This window comes from Aspergillus japonicus (assembly GCF_003184785.1).
Source record: "Aspergillus japonicus CBS 114.51 unplaced genomic scaffold BO86scaffold_26, whole genome shotgun sequence".
Lineage (NCBI taxonomy): Eukaryota > Fungi > Ascomycota > Eurotiomycetes > Eurotiales > Aspergillaceae > Aspergillus > Aspergillus japonicus.
In genome coordinates this window covers 145,723-160,627 of record NW_020291663.1, presented here as the reverse complement: position 1 = coordinate 160,627, position 14,905 = coordinate 145,723, and the positions used below count along the sequence as shown (strand labels likewise).

General features: G+C 51.7%; 7 protein-coding genes across 7 annotated transcripts; 2 read left to right on the top strand and 5 right to left on the bottom strand.

Moving 5' to 3' along the window:
• Positions 1-6: 6 nt before the first annotated feature.
• On the bottom strand, positions 7-1,975 carry BO86DRAFT_389482 (casein kinase II subunit beta family protein). Its single transcript, XM_025672144.1, has 3 exons — positions 1,665-1,975; positions 1,041-1,286; positions 7-988 (listed from the first exon to the last, which is right to left on the bottom strand). The coding sequence occupies exons 1-3, from the start codon at positions 1,719-1,721 to the stop codon at positions 494-496; spliced, it is 798 nt and encodes a 265-aa protein (XP_025527378.1). The 5' UTR covers positions 1,722-1,975; the 3' UTR covers positions 7-493.
• Positions 1,976-2,510: 535 nt separating this feature from the next.
• On the bottom strand, positions 2,511-4,420 carry BO86DRAFT_456455 (uncharacterized protein). Its single transcript, XM_025677165.1, has 3 exons — positions 4,322-4,420; positions 2,706-4,260; positions 2,511-2,624 (listed from the first exon to the last, which is right to left on the bottom strand). The coding sequence occupies exons 1-2, from the start codon at positions 4,372-4,374 to the stop codon at positions 2,946-2,948; spliced, it is 1,368 nt and encodes a 455-aa protein (XP_025527377.1). The 5' UTR covers positions 4,375-4,420; the 3' UTR covers positions 2,511-2,624; positions 2,706-2,945.
• Positions 4,421-4,868: 448 nt separating this feature from the next.
• gcy1 (putative glycerol dehydrogenase Gcy1) lies at positions 4,869-6,213 on the bottom strand. The gene is made up of 4 exons (XM_025672143.1): positions 6,076-6,213; positions 5,882-6,010; positions 5,565-5,813; positions 4,869-5,498 (listed from the first exon to the last, which is right to left on the bottom strand). Exons 1-4 carry the CDS (start codon positions 6,096-6,098, stop codon positions 5,003-5,005), a joined length of 897 nt encoding a protein of 298 aa, XP_025527376.1. The 5' UTR covers positions 6,099-6,213; the 3' UTR covers positions 4,869-5,002.
• Positions 6,214-7,011: 798 nt separating this feature from the next.
• On the top strand, positions 7,012-8,467 carry BO86DRAFT_389477 (PSME3-interacting protein). The gene is made up of 3 exons (XM_025672142.1): positions 7,012-7,397; positions 7,500-8,370; positions 8,426-8,467. Exons 1-2 carry the CDS (start codon positions 7,232-7,234, stop codon positions 8,087-8,089), a joined length of 756 nt encoding a protein of 251 aa, XP_025527375.1. The 5' UTR covers positions 7,012-7,231; the 3' UTR covers positions 8,090-8,370; positions 8,426-8,467.
• Positions 8,468-8,817: 350 nt separating this feature from the next.
• On the bottom strand, positions 8,818-11,193 carry BO86DRAFT_389475 (MFS sugar transporter). The gene is made up of 7 exons (XM_025672141.1): positions 10,886-11,193; positions 10,773-10,818; positions 10,635-10,710; positions 10,392-10,583; positions 10,072-10,315; positions 9,751-10,007; positions 8,818-9,681 (listed from the first exon to the last, which is right to left on the bottom strand). The coding sequence occupies exons 1-7, from the start codon at positions 10,910-10,912 to the stop codon at positions 9,009-9,011; spliced, it is 1,515 nt and encodes a 504-aa protein (XP_025527374.1). The 5' UTR covers positions 10,913-11,193; the 3' UTR covers positions 8,818-9,008.
• A 376-nt stretch (positions 11,194-11,569) lies between these two features.
• BO86DRAFT_339386 (alpha-N-arabinofuranosidase) lies at positions 11,570-13,904 on the top strand. The gene is made up of 7 exons (XM_025669017.1): positions 11,570-11,912; positions 11,972-12,166; positions 12,328-12,440; positions 12,493-12,507; positions 12,571-12,659; positions 12,714-12,813; positions 12,887-13,904. The coding sequence occupies exons 1-7, from the start codon at positions 11,806-11,808 to the stop codon at positions 13,783-13,785; spliced, it is 1,518 nt and encodes a 505-aa protein (XP_025527373.1). The 5' UTR covers positions 11,570-11,805; the 3' UTR covers positions 13,786-13,904.
• A 16-nt stretch (positions 13,905-13,920) lies between these two features.
• Positions 13,921-14,593, bottom strand: BO86DRAFT_389471 (uncharacterized protein). The gene is made up of 3 exons (XM_025672140.1): positions 14,354-14,593; positions 14,198-14,280; positions 13,921-14,115 (listed from the first exon to the last, which is right to left on the bottom strand). Exons 1-3 carry the CDS (start codon positions 14,462-14,464, stop codon positions 14,061-14,063), a joined length of 249 nt encoding a protein of 82 aa, XP_025527372.1. The 5' UTR covers positions 14,465-14,593; the 3' UTR covers positions 13,921-14,060.
• Between the last annotated feature and the right edge of the window lie 312 nt (positions 14,594-14,905).

Sequence of the window (14,905 nt, the reverse complement as noted above, 5' to 3'; positions counted from 1 at the left end):
CCCGTTGGAGAACAATGCAGTCCTTCATATAGTCTTCGCCAAGAAGCAGAGGGATCAGAAAATGCCAGATGAGAACCAAGCCAGATCGAAATGTATATCTGGAAAGCCTGTCGGCCGGGAAAGAGAAACTAGTTCACATCAGAAGAAGATAAGAAACAGACCCGCCATCTCCGGAAGACTTCCAACGCCACCAGTGTGATTTCATAATCATAAATGCAAAGCAGGAGATATAATTGGAGAAGAAAACCACCCCCTCCGTCACTCCTGCGATTTTCAAAAAAGACATTAAAGCAAGGGACGATATAAGAGGGGGAGGGGATGGGGAAGAAAAAAGGGACCAACCCTTGAGATGCATGTGGGTGGTTGCGAATCAGGATGTAATGCAATTGAAATATATGATAATGGAAGAAAGTAACTCCATTCTCAAGGGCGGGAAACTGTGCAAAACGGACGGGATGAAGGGAGGGGGGGGAAGAAGAGGAACTGCTATGTTTTAATTGCCGAGATCCATACGGCCCGAAGCAGCGTCACCGATAACCTTCTCCTCTTCCTTGGTGTCCGAGATCGCCTCATCATCGTCGTCTTCCAGATCATCTTCGCTGTCGTCTTCTATGTATTTGACCTCTACTCCAACATCGCGAAGAGTCGTCTTCATGTCTTCACGGTACTGATCCTGCCAGCGAGCCAAGGCAGCGCTGGCGTGCACCTTGAATCCGAACACGCGGGGCTCATAGCGACGAGTGCTCTTCTCCGGCATCAGCGCAGGATACACCTGGAAAAGCATGCTGTGGAAAGAGGTGCCGAAGTAGGCTCCGTCGATGGAGGCATGGCGAGACGACTTCGGGTGATAGATGTCCTCGCACTTGGAGCAGTAAAGACGGACCGTGCTGATATTGGGAGTGTCGTGCTGGCCCATCGGCAAGAGGGGGTGGCCCTCGCACATGACTCGGGGACATTTGCCGAAATCGCCGCGCTTAAGTTTATCGACCTAATTTCCAGTGATTAGAGACGGCGGTGGCTTCGCAACTTCAGGTTCTTACCATCTTGGCAAGCCCGCGAGTGGTGACAATGTATCTCGCATGGACCAAGCCGTAAAGGTGGCGTGCTGACTTCTCGATCTGCTCGCGGAGGTCGTCGTCTGCGTCGAGATCGAAGACATCCGTCACCAGATCCAAGGCGTACTGGTAGTATGCGACTTCGGTGTTTAGGCCGGTCAAATTAAAGCGATCCGTGAGGTAATCCTCGTCGATTTCGCAAAAATATTCATTGCCACGAGAGGAGATAAACTTTCCAGAAGCAGTCAGTCACGGATTTTCAACAGTCAAGATGATATTGGCGCAGAGCGGGTTCAGGCTATAAGAAACAAATGGACGGAGTTCGATGCAGGAGCAGAGGCAATAGGACAAAATCTCGGGTTGACATCGACATATCCGATGTATCCTAAGGCCTGGCCGGGGACAGCGAAGACGGAATTGACTGAGAGAAGCGGCCCCTCAGCAACTTTCAAGAAGTTGCCGTCGCACCTTCATTCGTAATTCCGGGTCACGATGACGTCCCCAGGTGTAACTGTCAAGTCGCACTCATTCACTAGCACTCGAGCCGCCGTCCACATCGCTCACGTCAAGGGAAAGGAAGGGGGAGGCGTGGTGGAGGGGGCATCTTACCCAATCTCTCCAGTAGCTGGTGTAGTCGCTGTCAGTTTCACTGTTGAAATCCTCCATCGTGTCTGGGTGACGGCAAATCGAGAGGGGTGCGATCGGAAGATATTATTATTTCTTTGCTCAGACCCGTAGCAGTTGCTTGAGACCCGGTCGAACACCTCCAGCACAGGAGAGTCCCCAGAACAGTAGCGATTGTGTCTTTTCCTATCGAGTCATGTAATTTTCCGGAGTGTTTGAGTGTTTGAGGAGAGACGGCGGAGCGCGGGAAGTAGTAAAGTGAATGAATGAGCTTCCAGGTCAGGATAGTTGCAGTGTGTGAATCTCCATGTGGATGGACTGTTATCAGTGGATCGGATCGCCCTCCTTCCAGCTTAGCGCGGGGTTGGCGGTGGGCTTTTTGACAGACGCTGTCTGACCGCCTTGCTGCTCTTGTCCATCGCTCTACAACATCCATTCCTTACCAAGTGGCCCTTATGTCTTTACATGTATCAGACTATATTCATACTATGTTGAAGAACCGAGCATATTGGTAAACTGTCAGGTTATATATTTGCTTCAGTGATTGCCATCATATCAGCGACCAGTTTACAGAATGAAATTCCGATCTCCCACGCAATATTATATACATCAAGCTAAAAGTCAAATCATATTACAATGCCTCATGAATATTAGCCAAGTCAGAGCCATCACTCATTAGAAACTACTCAAAGTACGCCCACATGAGAGTTAGCACCAAAAAAAGGCCAGGGCTGTTGGGCACTCACCCTGAAACCAAGTTCCAGCCTTCGGGCCATGAGATAGGTCATGCTTCCTTGTTTACCCTCCAGAAACGGCTTGTCGGAGAATTGCGGGTTGTATTGGCTACAAATCAAAGCAGAGGCTTGGGCATTGACAAAAGCAGCACGGATATGCCTGTACCAACGGACGGAGTCCCTTCAAAAGGGTCATCGCCGCTGGCTCAGACTATTGATTAAGGTAGTTCAAGTCAGCCTCGCGACCCAAATACCCTGGGTTACCGAATCATACGGAGCATTCCGACAATACCTGGCAAGTGAAGTGCATCGAAGTAGACGATATTTGTATACATTCAAGAGTTGATTAAATCCGAAATAACAATAGTGGTATATATGTTAGATATGAGCGCATCAGGTAGATGGCTGGTAAATCCGAATGGCCCGAGCATACTCGTGATTCACCTAAGTACTTGTTATAGAGAACGCAAGGAAAACAACACGCAAGGAAACGAGAAATGACTGTGTAAAGCTGTCCAATTTGGTCGGGGCTTCAGTATCGCGCAGCCGTGTCGCATTCGGCAATGAACTTGCGGATTCCGTCCGAGCCCTCGTATTCGGAGGCAGTACCAGGAATTCCACTGCTCAGAGCCTCGGGAAAGTAGGCATGGTCTCCGAGCTCGCTGACGTTAATGCTGGAATACCCCGACAAGGGCGACGCCCAGGGATTTTTGGCAAACATAATCACATCCTCAAAGCTAATCTGGTTGGAAGGCTGTCTGTACACACTAGAAGACGCGTCACTGATCTGCTCGGGAGACATCATTGCATGCCAGTCGACTTCCTCAGGAGCCTGAGACTTCACAGACTGAGGTTTGTAGAAGTATTCATCGATCTGCGGAGAGGCCGGGACGCTAGGAGCAAATGGGAACAGAAGAGCAAGATCAGCACCCGTTCGAGTGTCAAAATCCTCATCCTGCATGATTTTGCCTCGTTGAATACCTGCTTCATCACAAAGCCTCTCAACAGTTTCAGCATCGCAACCCGGAAACCGTACTCTAATCGTAGACCGGTCGTGGAGTGTGACGGGCATGTCGCCCAGGCTTTTCAAACGCTTGAGATCGTTAAGAACGACAGCCAGATCCTTAAGGGTCCGGGCAAAATCGGCAGACAGCAGGTCCAGGAGGCCTTCCGAGTTCAGCGTCTGATCAACACAAGTGCTGGTGGCAGCCAGGTTCTTCTGCAGGCCGAAGGCAGTGATGGTTGGGGAGATCTGGAAGTCGATGAAAGACCCGGGAGCCGTGCGAGGAACGCCGGTCATTTTGCGCTCAGCTTCATCCTGAAGCTTGCTGACGGCCTTGTAGCGCTTGTTCCCAGTGATTGGATCGACCCCATCAAATCGAGCCTTCTGTCCTGAGAGGAAGAACGCACGCACACCCATCGAAACATTGTTGATGACCTGGGCCGGTGCAGCCGGGCCATGTGAGAAGTATCGTGCACCGCCAATGCGGCCGGCGCCAATGGTATAACCTCCGGCCGTGCGGCCCAACGTACCACCGGTCAAGTTCGGGCGGAGAGCAGACGCGAAAGGAGCACGGGTGGTCAACCGGCTAATATTGGAGGCAACAGAAGATACCTTCGTTGCCGCAGTACGGTCTGCTTGGAGACCACTGCGGAGATAAGGGACGAAGGATCCCGCCGCACGCGTCGAGAATTGGCGACTACGGGCTTGACGGATAGCAGCCGCTCGATTAATAGGTTGTCTGTGAGCAACCCTAATGTATTCTGGCTGAAGACGAAGCGAGCCCTGTGGGATTTGCTCGGGAAATTTTGACCTTAAGGTCTTACAAGCCTTCTCGTAGGCAGACCTAATCGGAGGAGCATTAGCAAGTTATGCTGGTATCAAGAACTATGTGGCAAATGACTCACCTGGCTGCTCTCCAGACCTTGGGGAGCAGCAGGTGCCCGTTAGAAGGCGGCATCCTGACTGCAACAATGAATAAACTTATGAACGAGTAGACGATGGACTAACCATCTCCTGATGATTGAAGGAAGAAAGAAGATAAGAGGATGACGGGTCCGGGGGATGGGTGATGTGACGGCAAGGGGACGGCGGATCCATGATGCCGAGTGGCGGTGCTGCATGTGATCCGGAACCACGTTCCCCGAAGGGAAGTGGTTCGATGATGATGTGGCAACCCAACATCCTCCTGCTCAGTACCACTGCTTGATCTAATCGTGCGATCCCCATTGTTCGGACTTTAGTAATTTGACTTATCTTCAAACAGTTCGGAGGGACAGCGAAGTCTTATCCCCATCGTATTGTAGGGAAGCGCACCCGAATGACATCGGCCCCGCCTCTACCCCGCAAATGTCTTCACGCATCGGCCTCACAATGTAAACACCGCCTTTAACATCGAGCAATGCTGTGCGCTCAGATAACACTAAGAGGGACCATTAAGCTAAATTTCAGCAGAAATGTTATAAAAAGACCCATTCTTTCTATTACCGGCAAGCTATCATGCTTCTATGGCTTCAAGCATTTAACCGAACTTATGTACATCGAATTTAGATCTTAGAACTTCTTTCGCCTCGCGTTATATCGGTCAGTCATTCGTCATCCCCGAAGAACACCTTGATAGGGAGCCAGCTGTCTCCGCAGACCTTGAAGCGATCCTTCAAGTTGTCAAGCTGGTTGACCTCCTCCTCAGTCAGGTCCCAGCCGTCGAGCTCGAAGTTGGCGTCGATGCGCTCCTTGCTAACGGATTTGGGAATGACACTCCAGCCCTTGTTCAAGCCCCACACCAGCAGGACCTGCTGGGGGGTCTTGCCCTTCTTCTCGGCAAGGTCCAACAGGGTCTGATCCTTGTAGAGAGGAGAGTTGGTCGAGCCGAGGCAAGAGTAACCGGTGGAGTGGATGCCCTTCGAGGTGTTGTAGGCAACCAACTTGGGGGAAGGGTTGTTGGGGTGCAGCTCAATCTGGTTGACAGCGGGGACGATCTTGGTGCTGGGGTCGTTCAGAAGCTTCTCCAGGTTCTTGATGCCGAAGTTGGAGACACCGATGTTACGGACCTTGCCGGTGGCGGGCAGCTTCTGCATCTCTTGCCTAAGATCCCGCACTAGTCAGTGTCCAATCGCTAATGCCGGGTCTATGAGGGTGATTGCTCCGTACCAGGTCTTGATGAAGTCCCAGTCGGGAAGATGCTTCGAGGTGTCGTTGGGGTCGGTGGCGCAAGGCCAGTGAACAAGGTAAAGGTCGACGTAGTCCACGCCAAGGCTCTTGAGAGAAGAGTCAATGCCCTCGGCGACGCGGTGGTGCCAGGTGTTGTTGAGCTTGGTCGTGATCCAGATCTCCTCGCGAGGGACACCAGAGTCCTTGATACCCTGACCGACCTCAGCCTCGTTGCCGTAGGCGAGGGCACTATCACCAAAAATCATTAGTATGAAGGTCAAACACGGTTCCTAGATCAGTCACAATACTCCACTTACGTGTCGATATGGCGGTAACCCTTTAGGAGGGCATTCTTGACGGCCTCTCTGACCTGGTTAGGACCGCTCTGCCATGTGCCCAACCCAACAGCGGGGATCTTATCACCCGTGTTAAGGGTGTAAGTTTTCCTATGAGGCCGAAGTGTAAGTCAACGTCAATGGGACTTCCGTGGGGGAGGGGACAGCTGGCTTACTTGGTGTGCTCGATGTTCGACATTGTTACTTTTTTGGATGGTAGATTCAGATGCTTAGAGGAGAGAGAACAATTGAAGGAAGGAAGAAAGAGAAATAGGAAAAAAAAGAAGCCGTCCCCACAGATGGAGTAGGCTGACTTTATAGGCCTAGGGAGGAGGGGAGGGGCTCAGTGCTGGTCGATAGACGATAATGATGAAGAGGCAGGTCCATCCAGCACGCTATGCGCGGAACGATGACGATAGTCAATCGGGGTCGCGGGGTCCGTTCAAGAATGGTGGGGTCAATTCATCGACGGGCTCCCAGGGCCTTGTCTCTGCCGGTCATTTCTAATTGCAATCTGAAACCGATAACTAAACCAAATGGTTATCTTGGTCTCCATTTGTTATCGCATGCAATTAGCCGCTCAGCATGATACTCGTACTTAGTACGTACTAGTCAGGCAGTCAGTTTACCGTGTCACATACTTCAACCGAAACAAGTTTACTTAGGTGCTTGATTTGTACTACTATGCGGAGTATAGCTTGCGAGTTCTGTGGTACACAGTAAACCGATGTTGGGGACATAGCCATTTAACCGAGTTCTAGAATCCCAAACTTGGACCTTTCAAAAGAACTAGCCGAGCGTATGTGGAATTGACTCGGCACCATCCACACAGTGGAAGCAGATGCAGAACTTGGTCTCGTGTAAAATAAACAATTAATAATTATAATAATTATTTCCGGCCCAACCACCGAGAATCGGTTCGGCATCGATGCTGCAGCAATGCACCTGCGGGATTTTGCCTAAACTCGTTTGCTCCGCTTAAGTGGAGCTCCGCGTGTGAAAGGTCCAATCAACATTGAATCTCCAGCCCACACCGCTTGATTCTGCCAGTCCACTGTGGCTCCCTCTCCAGAACGCGGTTGAAGCCGGAGAATATCACAATCCAACGGTGACTCGTTGACGCAAGCAAAGTGATTTGCCGATTGACTTGACATCGTTTGAAAGTCACATCTAGCAAGGCGCTCAGTTATTACGGCCAGAAATAGGAAGTTAGCATATGGTCACGCCACACTGTTTCCCTTGAACGTTGAAAACATTTTCCATCCCCGCGGAGAAGTCGAAACACCCTTGCCGCAAGGGTCGATACTCTAATTGCCTGACAACTCTTCCAAAATGTCGTCCGGATTCGTGTCCGCAGGGACAGACCAAGAGCCAGTCGAGCGCAATGATGAATGGCACCGTGTGCAGCAGGAGCTTGAGGAGGAGCGCAGGCGCAAAGCAGAGTTGGGAAAACAGGATGGAGGAAAGAGTCTGTTTGAAGTACTGCAGCAGAACAAGAGTGAGTTAGATCAATATCACGACACTCGCCTCAGCAAGGTCCACGTCGTGCTTTGAACTCCCTGGATTGACATGTTAGGATGATCGATCTTCGTCTGTGTAGTGGCCAAGCAAGAAGCCTTCGAAGAAAAAATCAAGCTGAAGAACCAATTCCGATCGCTGGACGAAGATGAGGTTGACTTCCTGGACTCGATACTGGAGTCGACGCGAGCGAAAGAGGCCGCCGTGAAAAAGGAGACTGCCGAAGGTCTAGAGTTGTTCCGTCGCCAGCGGGAAGAGGCGGAAAAGACTCTGCTCGAAGACACAGCTGCCGACGTGGTTCCGGCAGCGGAGGGCGAGGATTGGAAACTGCCTGCGCGGAAACGACGACGCGAGAAGAGCAAGGACCTTCTTGTCCCCGGGAAAAAACGCAAGTCATTGAGTGGCGACTCGGCTGGAAGCCCTAAAGGCGAGCAAGCACCCCCAACTACGTCGAAGGAGCCCCGGGTAGATGAATCACTGCCAAAGTCTACATCGGCTCACCAAATAACCGAAACCGGAACGCAAAAGCCCCTTCGTGTTGCGGAAAGTGCTGCCAACTCTGGGCAACCCGTGGAAAAGAGTACGAGCGCGAACTCGCCAGTCCAGAAGCCAGCTGCAAATTCATCGTCACTGTCTCTCGGCCTGGCAGGTTACAGTTCAGACTCGGAATGAACCCGATATTCTGTGGGTGACTATGAATGGCTATCTGGATAGCCTGTACAACTCTATACTTCCCTCTAATAGTTTCGTGATGCTAGGCATGCCTTGCATATACCCGCATAGCAAGTGATGTTTAATGGGAATCAAGAAACTCTGCTACAGTATGGCATCGTCAGACGCTTATGGTTTTAAGAATCAAAGGGCAGATGCCATTTCATGGTATACTATTCTGGAAATAAAAGACATACCTTGCACGATCGCCTGGTAGTCTTGTTAGCAAAGCTGCGAAGATTGTAAGGCTTTTGCCCAGATGAAGCGGGCTAAATCCATTATTGACTAGTGAGGCAGTGCTTATGCAATGGCAGGGGTGAAATCCGGAAGCATAGCTCACCATCCATGATCTTGTAGGATATTGTCGAATTCGTATTCTGGGATGTCGGTAGGGGGGGGGCTGGCCCATAGCTATGGGTCCTAGTTATTGCAGTACAGCTAATATCGTCGAGCTCGGATGGCGAGCTCGTTCATCAAAGATCTAGATGCTCAATCTCCAGATACCAGAAAATTCAATTAGCAGAACCATTTTCATTCTGCCCTCACCAGGAGTCATAAAATCAAACATGGTTGACAAAAGCATGAAACCTTGAGAGTAGATCATGTGATTTCCCCCAAGGTATCCAAGACTTTACGGAGTACACACGGCAAGAACTTGACATCTTGGTAAACACGCTGTTTGATCCATAGTCTTGGTGAGAATATCACGGGGTATTATTGAGTCACTAAATACTGCAACACGCTGACTATTACTTAGGAAGGTCAAAGGCTCCCTGTCTTACTAGGACTCTCGTTGTCCTCTCATATCTCCGCGCTGAGGTGCCAGACTTGCCGAAAGCAAAGACACAACACCCCGACTGACTGCGCCAGGAAAGAAAGACTACGCGTCAGTCTCGGCGTGCGTCGCAAAGGCACCTCTTTTCTCCTCCTGCTCTTCGACACGGCGCTCCAAGTCGTGGGAGACATAGTCCTCCTTGCGAGTGCCCACCACGATCCAGGGCGAGTTGGAGAAGAGGTAGTTCATCTCCTCCAGTGGAAGCTTCTTCGTCTCGGGGAGCAACAGCCAGAAGAAGATTGCATTCGTGAAGTTGCAGATGATGAAGAGGTAGTAGTACTTGTAGCGAACGCTCTCCATGGCGATGGGGGTGACCTGGCCGATCATGGTGTTGAAGGCGTAGGACACCATGCACGCCAGCGACACACCCTTCGACCGGGTCCGGGTGTCGAACACCTCGGCGGGGATAATCCACGACAGGGGACCGCAAGTGCAAGAGAAAGAGAAGTTGTACAGCCAGGTCATGATGATGAAGCCCCAGTGAGCGCCCGTGTTGTTGACCTCCGGCGGGAATTTGGCCAGCAGCGCACACGCCACGATGAATGTGACGCAGTTACCCAGGTTGCCACCGATCAAAGTCCACCGACGACCGAACCGATCGATGTACAGGATGCAAAGGAACTGGGCGATCAAGGCGATGATCGAGTTGATGGCCTGATACCGCAGGGTCTCGTCGCCCGAAATGCCGATCTGCTCATAGATAGTCACGGAGTAGTACCTGTCGAATGGGGACTGGTTAGTTCTATGCTCTGTTTCTCCGATATTGTGCAGTGCTAGATGGACTCACTGGATCGCAGATACACCTGTCATCTGGACAGACGCCTGGATAGCACAGCAGAGGAACAGACGACGGAAGGAAGAGCGGGACGTGAAGAGTTCTGCGTAGGACTTGGCTTCATTCTCATGCTCAAACTTGATGCTTTCCTGAATCTGCTGGTATTCCGCACGCACCCACGCGTCATCTTCGTTACCATGAGCGTGGAGTTGAGCCAGGGTCTTCAGACCCAGCTCATTTTTACCATGGTCAATGAGCCAACGAGGAGACTAACATTTGGTTAGTGGGCTGTGCATGATTGCCGACAGTTGACCAGAGGTGCAAGGCTCTTACCTCAGGGAAGAACATGATGAGAAGGCCCAGGCAGACTGCCGGTGCGATCTGCAGCCCCAGGGGCAGTTGCCATTGAGCATCGTTGGTATCGGAGAAGCCGATGTATGTGCCGTACGAAATCCAAGCAGCACAAAGGGAGCCAACACCGAGCATGAATTGTTGAAGAGCCGTGACTCGACCACGAATGTCGGGGTGACAGATCTCAGCTTGGTACAAGGGAATGATCATGGTAAGGAAACCGACTCTGCAGACGAGGACATGTCAGTAGATGCTCTACAGCCGCTCCACTCTTCGCTCCTATGCTTGCGGTGCGAACATACCCGAGACCAGCAAAGAATCTTCCGCTGTACAAGTAGGCAATAGTCTGAGCTCCTGTCTGAAGACCTCCGCCGAGGCAGAAAATGATACAACCGATGGTGATGGTCCATCGTCGACCCAGTTTATCACCAGTCGGACCTGCAAATGCTGCACCGCAGAAAGCACCTGCAGTGAACATGGAAACGACGAGACCTCTGGAAGACTGTTAGTGGCATGGGTCTAATTTTGGCCGTGGTAAAACTCACTGTTGAGTACTATCGGCTTCAAATTTGGAGATGAAAGATCCACTGGCGATGACCTCGGCAATCACACCCAGATCGTCTGCAACCATGCACATTAGCTCTGAACAAGCAAAGAAGCAGTGATATGATGTCTATACATACATCCATAAAGGAACGAGCCGAGAGAGGCGAATACACCGACCAGGAACTGGTGAGAGCGAGGACGTTAGCATTCCGGTCGCTTGCCCATACATTGGATCTTCCCAAGAACTTACCTGGTACCATGCCGGAGAGAGACGCATGTTGAAGGGTAGGAATCCGCAATGAACACAGTGGATCCGATGGACTTGATCATTCGCTAAGGAAGATCTTAGATAAAAAATGCGGAGATTCCAGCCCCAGGTTCAGGGTCCTGCGGGCTTTTATGAACATCTGGGGATCACAGCCACTCAACCCACGTGTAGGCCCAGAATCTGGGGCATTAGGGTTTTCCGAACTTGCCTCCTCCATCGGGACATGACCATGACATCGTGACTTTTCCCAGTTCACGCAAAGACCGGTGGAGGATTCATTACGATGCATCATCCGGCAGACACGACGCTTTGGGGATTCTACCGAGACAGGGTATTTTTTTTTACTTGCTGGCCCAAGTCCAGCCTACTTGAGATGCAAAACTCATAACATCTGCGGAGTCAATCGAATTAACATGCCATGCATGACCTATCGCCATGTGTGGTCTGGTGTAGCCAAGCAACGCTTGTAGAAGCGGGATGTCAGTACATCAACTTCCACTCGAGAGACGCATGCTGATTGACGGAAATTAGCCGTGGCGTTGCCTCGGCTTCATCCTCCAAGCCAACGGCGTCGAAACCTCTCGCTTGCATCCCCCAGTACAGCAATCTGACGGTACCATCATGCATCCTTGCTGGCCTGCCCTCTTCTGCGTTCGGTACAACTCCGGATCGACCCCGCAGGGGATTTGCCCGATTCATCGTGCCCGCTCCTCATGGCTTCAGCACATTAATATTAGTTGCCGGGCTCTCTCTGCCATGGTCAACAACAATACATTGAGTGTGCTTCGGAGAAAGGAAAGAGTCCTGCTTATATTCCCTTTTGTACAATTTCTCTTGTTCTCGTACCAATCGGATCTCGCGATTCTCAACCTTCTCTTTCCTGCCATTTTTCCTTTGCCGCCATGACCACCTTCACGAAGCTCAACGACCAGGATGCGCCTAGTATTTCCATCCATCCAACAAGGCGCATTTCCAAGATCAACCCCAACATCTATGCGGGCTTCACAGAGTAAGCTCCCGGATTGGTTGTAGCCCTAGCGAAATTTCGCGGCTAACACCTCCGACAAGGCATATGGGTCGATGCATCTACGGGGGCATCTACGACCCGGGAAACAAGCTGTCGGACGAGAATGGTTTCAGAACGGATGTGATCGAGGCCCTGAAGGACCTAAACATCCCTGTCGTCCGCTATCCCGGTGGCAACTTTATGGCAACCTACCACTGGATCGACGGTGTTGGCCCCAGAGAGAACCGGCCGTCCAGGTATGTTGGCACATCCTTGACTGCTGCACTTGTTTGCCTTCCTATCGTGCCTACTGTCTTTCAATTACCTTTCGATCATTTGACTTTGATTATTGTCTCTACTTTGGATTGCTTCGACTGCCACGTCCCTTTCGTACTGACAATGAGCTCGCCCTGCTTAGACCTGAATTGGCCTGGCTGGGAACAGAGACCAACCAATTTGGAACGGACGAGTTCATGAAGTGGTGTGAAGTACTCGGAACCGAGCCCTACCTCTGTCTGAACTTTGGAACTGGTAAGTGACCAGCTCCTCTCACTGTCGGAAAGCCTTACTAATCGCACTATAGGTACTCTTGATGAAGGTATATTTACCCTCATAACCATTAGTCTTCTGTTTAGGGCTCCTGTCTAACACATTCACGCAGCACTTGCTTGGGTTGAATACTGCAACGGCACCCGGGACACTTACTATGCCAACCTCCGCCGGAAGAATGGTCGCGAGGAGCCATACAACGTAAGTAAAATACTTTCATGTCTACGAATCTCTATATGATTCTAATTGATCCAGGTTAAATACTGGGCCCTTGGCAATGAAGTATGGGGACCATGGCAAGTTGAGCAAATGACTCAGGAAGCATATGCCCACAAAGCCTACCAATGGGCCAAAGGTAGCCAGCTCCTTGCATCTCAAACATAACCGCAAGATGATTCAAAGATACTGACAGGGAACGAAACCTGAAGCTCTCAAGCTCCTCGACCCCAGCCTTGTCCTCATCCTCTGTGGCCAAACCGGGTTTGCCTCGTGGGACCACTACACCTTGAAGCACTGCCTTCTCCCTGCTCACTCCGAGCTCTCCACCAGTGCCGTGCCCTTGATCGATATGCACAGTATCCACCTGTACACGACCTCGGACTCTCACCTTCCCAATGTCACCGCTCCGCTGGCCGGCGAGCGGGCCATCGAGATCACCTCCTCCCTGATCGACCTCGCCATGATCGAGAACAACGTGCCCCCGTCCCAGCCGCGGCCGACCATCTGCTTCGACGAGTGGAACGTCTGGGACCCGATCCGCGCGGAGGGCAGCAAGGGCGCCGAGGAGTCGTACACGCTGTCGGACGCGCTGGCGGTGGCCGTGTGGCTGAACGTGTTCGTGCGCAAGAGCAAGGACGTCGGCATGGCGTGCATCGCGCAGAGCGTCAACGTCATCTCGCCGCTGATGACCTCGCCGGACGGCATCACCAAGCAGACCACCTGGTGGCCGCTGTACCTCTTCTCCAAGTACATGCGCGGCTGGACCATCAGCACGCACCTGGCCAGCGCGACCTACGAGGGCGAGACCTCGCCCAAGTGGGTGCGCAGCGTCAAGGACACCCCCTGGCTGGACGTGAGCGCCGCCCTCGGCGAGGACGGCTACGTCAACGTCGCCGTCGTCAACATCAGCGAGGACAAGGACCTCGAGACCCGCATCGACGGCCCCACCGGCCAGGTCGCCGTCTTCACCGTCACCGGCGACAACCTCGCCGTCAGCAACATGAACGGCAAGCAGGAGGTCGGCGTCGCCGAGAGCACCTGGGAGGCCACGGGCTCCTACGTCTTCCCCAAGCACTCGTTCACTCTCCTGCGCTGGAAGGCCGAGTAAAAGGTCAACGAACTCGCATCCGAAACAAACACCTCCCTCACACAAACCCCAAGTCCACCTACGAAATTAGATAGAAACGAAACGGCCATCCCCATACCAATGACAATATCACATTCTTCAATCACATAGCATGATAACCAACGCAGTACATAAAATCCATCCCATCATAACCATCATCCCATAGTAGCCCCAACAAGCAAACACAAATCATAACCATCATCCACACACACACACACACACACACACCACATCCCCGTTGTAAATTCCCCAGCACTTTAACCATAGTTGACATTATGCACCGTCCCGCTCTCATCCACATGGATATTCAACCTGTATCCCGGCCCCGTGTCAGCCACGCCTTCTTCAACACACTGCCCAAAACCCCCAAGAACGAGAGAGAGAATCCACCTACCGATCAGGATTATGATCCATCGTCGTCATGTCCCCAGGCTTGACGATCCGATGGGTCTCCGGCAGGTCTTTCTTGGCGAATGACTACATGAGTCAGACGGTTAGCGTTACCGATTTCCCTTTCCCCCTGATTCAGGTTGGGTTGCGTGTGGCTCACGTTCACATCGCTCGATCCCTCGGTGACAGTCTTGCCCATTAGCTTGTGCGACCAGTCATCCTGGCTCGAGCCGCCGCTGGTGTTGTTGATGCCGGGGATGACGAGGGGCATGGTGGGAGGCGGAATCAGTTCGGTGGCTATGAGAATATGTCTAGTCAAGCGGAAGAGCGGAAGGTTCGTTATGTAGTAGTGAGGGGTTGATATCCCGAGTTTAGAACTCTTAAGTGGTTTGAAGGAGTAGAAAGGGAGAAGAGAGGAATTAGGCTGCGACCAAAAAGACCAAAAGTAAGATGTTTAAATATATCTAGTTTCGGGAGTATAGAACCCGTGAGTTGACTTGTTTGAGATGACATCATCGCTGAAATGACGGATGGAAGTGGCGTCACACTACAGTCCGGGGTTGGACACAGTATAACATGCATCTGCATGCTACTATGCCACTCCTTGGTGCTTCACGTGCTTATCCACAACCCCTTATCATGGTGGTTCGTGTCTGGTTTGGTCATGGCGCAGGAAGTACTAGTACTATGTAGGAAGACTTCATAGATCATC

What these genes read in the sequence shown, in the direction of transcription:
- BO86DRAFT_389482 (XM_025672144.1), bottom strand. Translation starts at nt 1,721, where the DNA reads ATGGAGGATTTCAACAGTGAAACTGACAGCGACTACACCAGCTACTGG. An exon ending in CCAGCTACTGGAGAGATTGG is followed by an intron (nt 1,287 to 1,664) that starts GTAAGATGCCCC and finishes GCTTCTGGAAAG; the next exon opens with TTTATCTCCTCTCGTGGCAA. An exon ending in CTCGCGGGCTTGCCAAGATG is followed by an intron (nt 989 to 1,040) that starts GTAAGAACCTGA and finishes ACTGGAAATTAG; the next exon opens with GTCGATAAACTTAAGCGCGG.
- BO86DRAFT_456455 (XM_025677165.1), bottom strand. Translation starts at nt 4,374, where the DNA reads ATGCCGCCTTCTAACGGGCACCTGCTGCTCCCCAAGGTCTGGAGAGCA. An exon ending in AAGGTCTGGAGAGCAGCCAG is followed by an intron (nt 4,261 to 4,321) that starts GTGAGTCATTTG and finishes TCCTCCGATTAG; the next exon opens with GTCTGCCTACGAGAAGGCTT.
- gcy1 (XM_025672143.1), bottom strand. Translation starts at nt 6,098, where the DNA reads ATGTCGAACATCGAGCACACCAA. An exon ending in GGTTACCGCCATATCGACAC is followed by an intron (nt 5,814 to 5,881) that starts GTAAGTGGAGTA and finishes TTTTGGTGATAG; the next exon opens with TGCCCTCGCCTACGGCAACG. An exon ending in TGGGACTTCATCAAGACCTG is followed by an intron (nt 5,499 to 5,564) that starts GTACGGAGCAAT and finishes GCGGGATCTTAG; the next exon opens with GCAAGAGATGCAGAAGCTGC.
- BO86DRAFT_389477 (XM_025672142.1), top strand. Translation starts at nt 7,232, where the DNA reads ATGTCGTCCGGATTCGTGTCCGCAGGGACAGACCAAGAGCCAGTCGAG. An exon ending in AGTACTGCAGCAGAACAAGA is followed by an intron (nt 7,398 to 7,499) that starts GTGAGTTAGATC and finishes TCGTCTGTGTAG; the next exon opens with TGGCCAAGCAAGAAGCCTTC.
- BO86DRAFT_389475 (XM_025672141.1), bottom strand. Translation starts at nt 10,912, where the DNA reads ATGCGTCTCTCTCCGGCATGGTACCAG. An exon ending in TCATCATGTTCTTCCCTGAG is followed by an intron (nt 10,008 to 10,071) that starts GTAAGAGCCTTG and finishes ACCAAATGTTAG; the next exon opens with TCTCCTCGTTGGCTCATTGA. An exon ending in ACAGGTGTATCTGCGATCCA is followed by an intron (nt 9,682 to 9,750) that starts GTGAGTCCATCT and finishes CCCATTCGACAG; the next exon opens with GTACTACTCCGTGACTATCT.
- BO86DRAFT_339386 (XM_025669017.1), top strand. Translation starts at nt 11,806, where the DNA reads ATGACCACCTTCACGAAGCTCAACGACCAGGATGCGCCTAGTATTTCC. An exon ending in ATCTATGCGGGCTTCACAGA is followed by an intron (nt 11,913 to 11,971) that starts GTAAGCTCCCGG and finishes ACCTCCGACAAG; the next exon opens with GCATATGGGTCGATGCATCT. An exon ending in GTCGCGAGGAGCCATACAAC is followed by an intron (nt 12,660 to 12,713) that starts GTAAGTAAAATA and finishes TAATTGATCCAG; the next exon opens with GTTAAATACTGGGCCCTTGG.
- BO86DRAFT_389471 (XM_025672140.1), bottom strand. Translation starts at nt 14,464, where the DNA reads ATGCCCCTCGTCATCCCCGGCATCAACAACACCAGCGGCGGCTCGAGC. An exon ending in AGGGATCGAGCGATGTGAAC is followed by an intron (nt 14,281 to 14,353) that starts GTGAGCCACACG and finishes TGACTCATGTAG; the next exon opens with TCATTCGCCAAGAAAGACCT. An exon ending in ATGGATCATAATCCTGATCG is followed by an intron (nt 14,116 to 14,197) that starts GTAGGTGGATTC and finishes GCCGGGATACAG; the next exon opens with GTTGAATATCCATGTGGATG.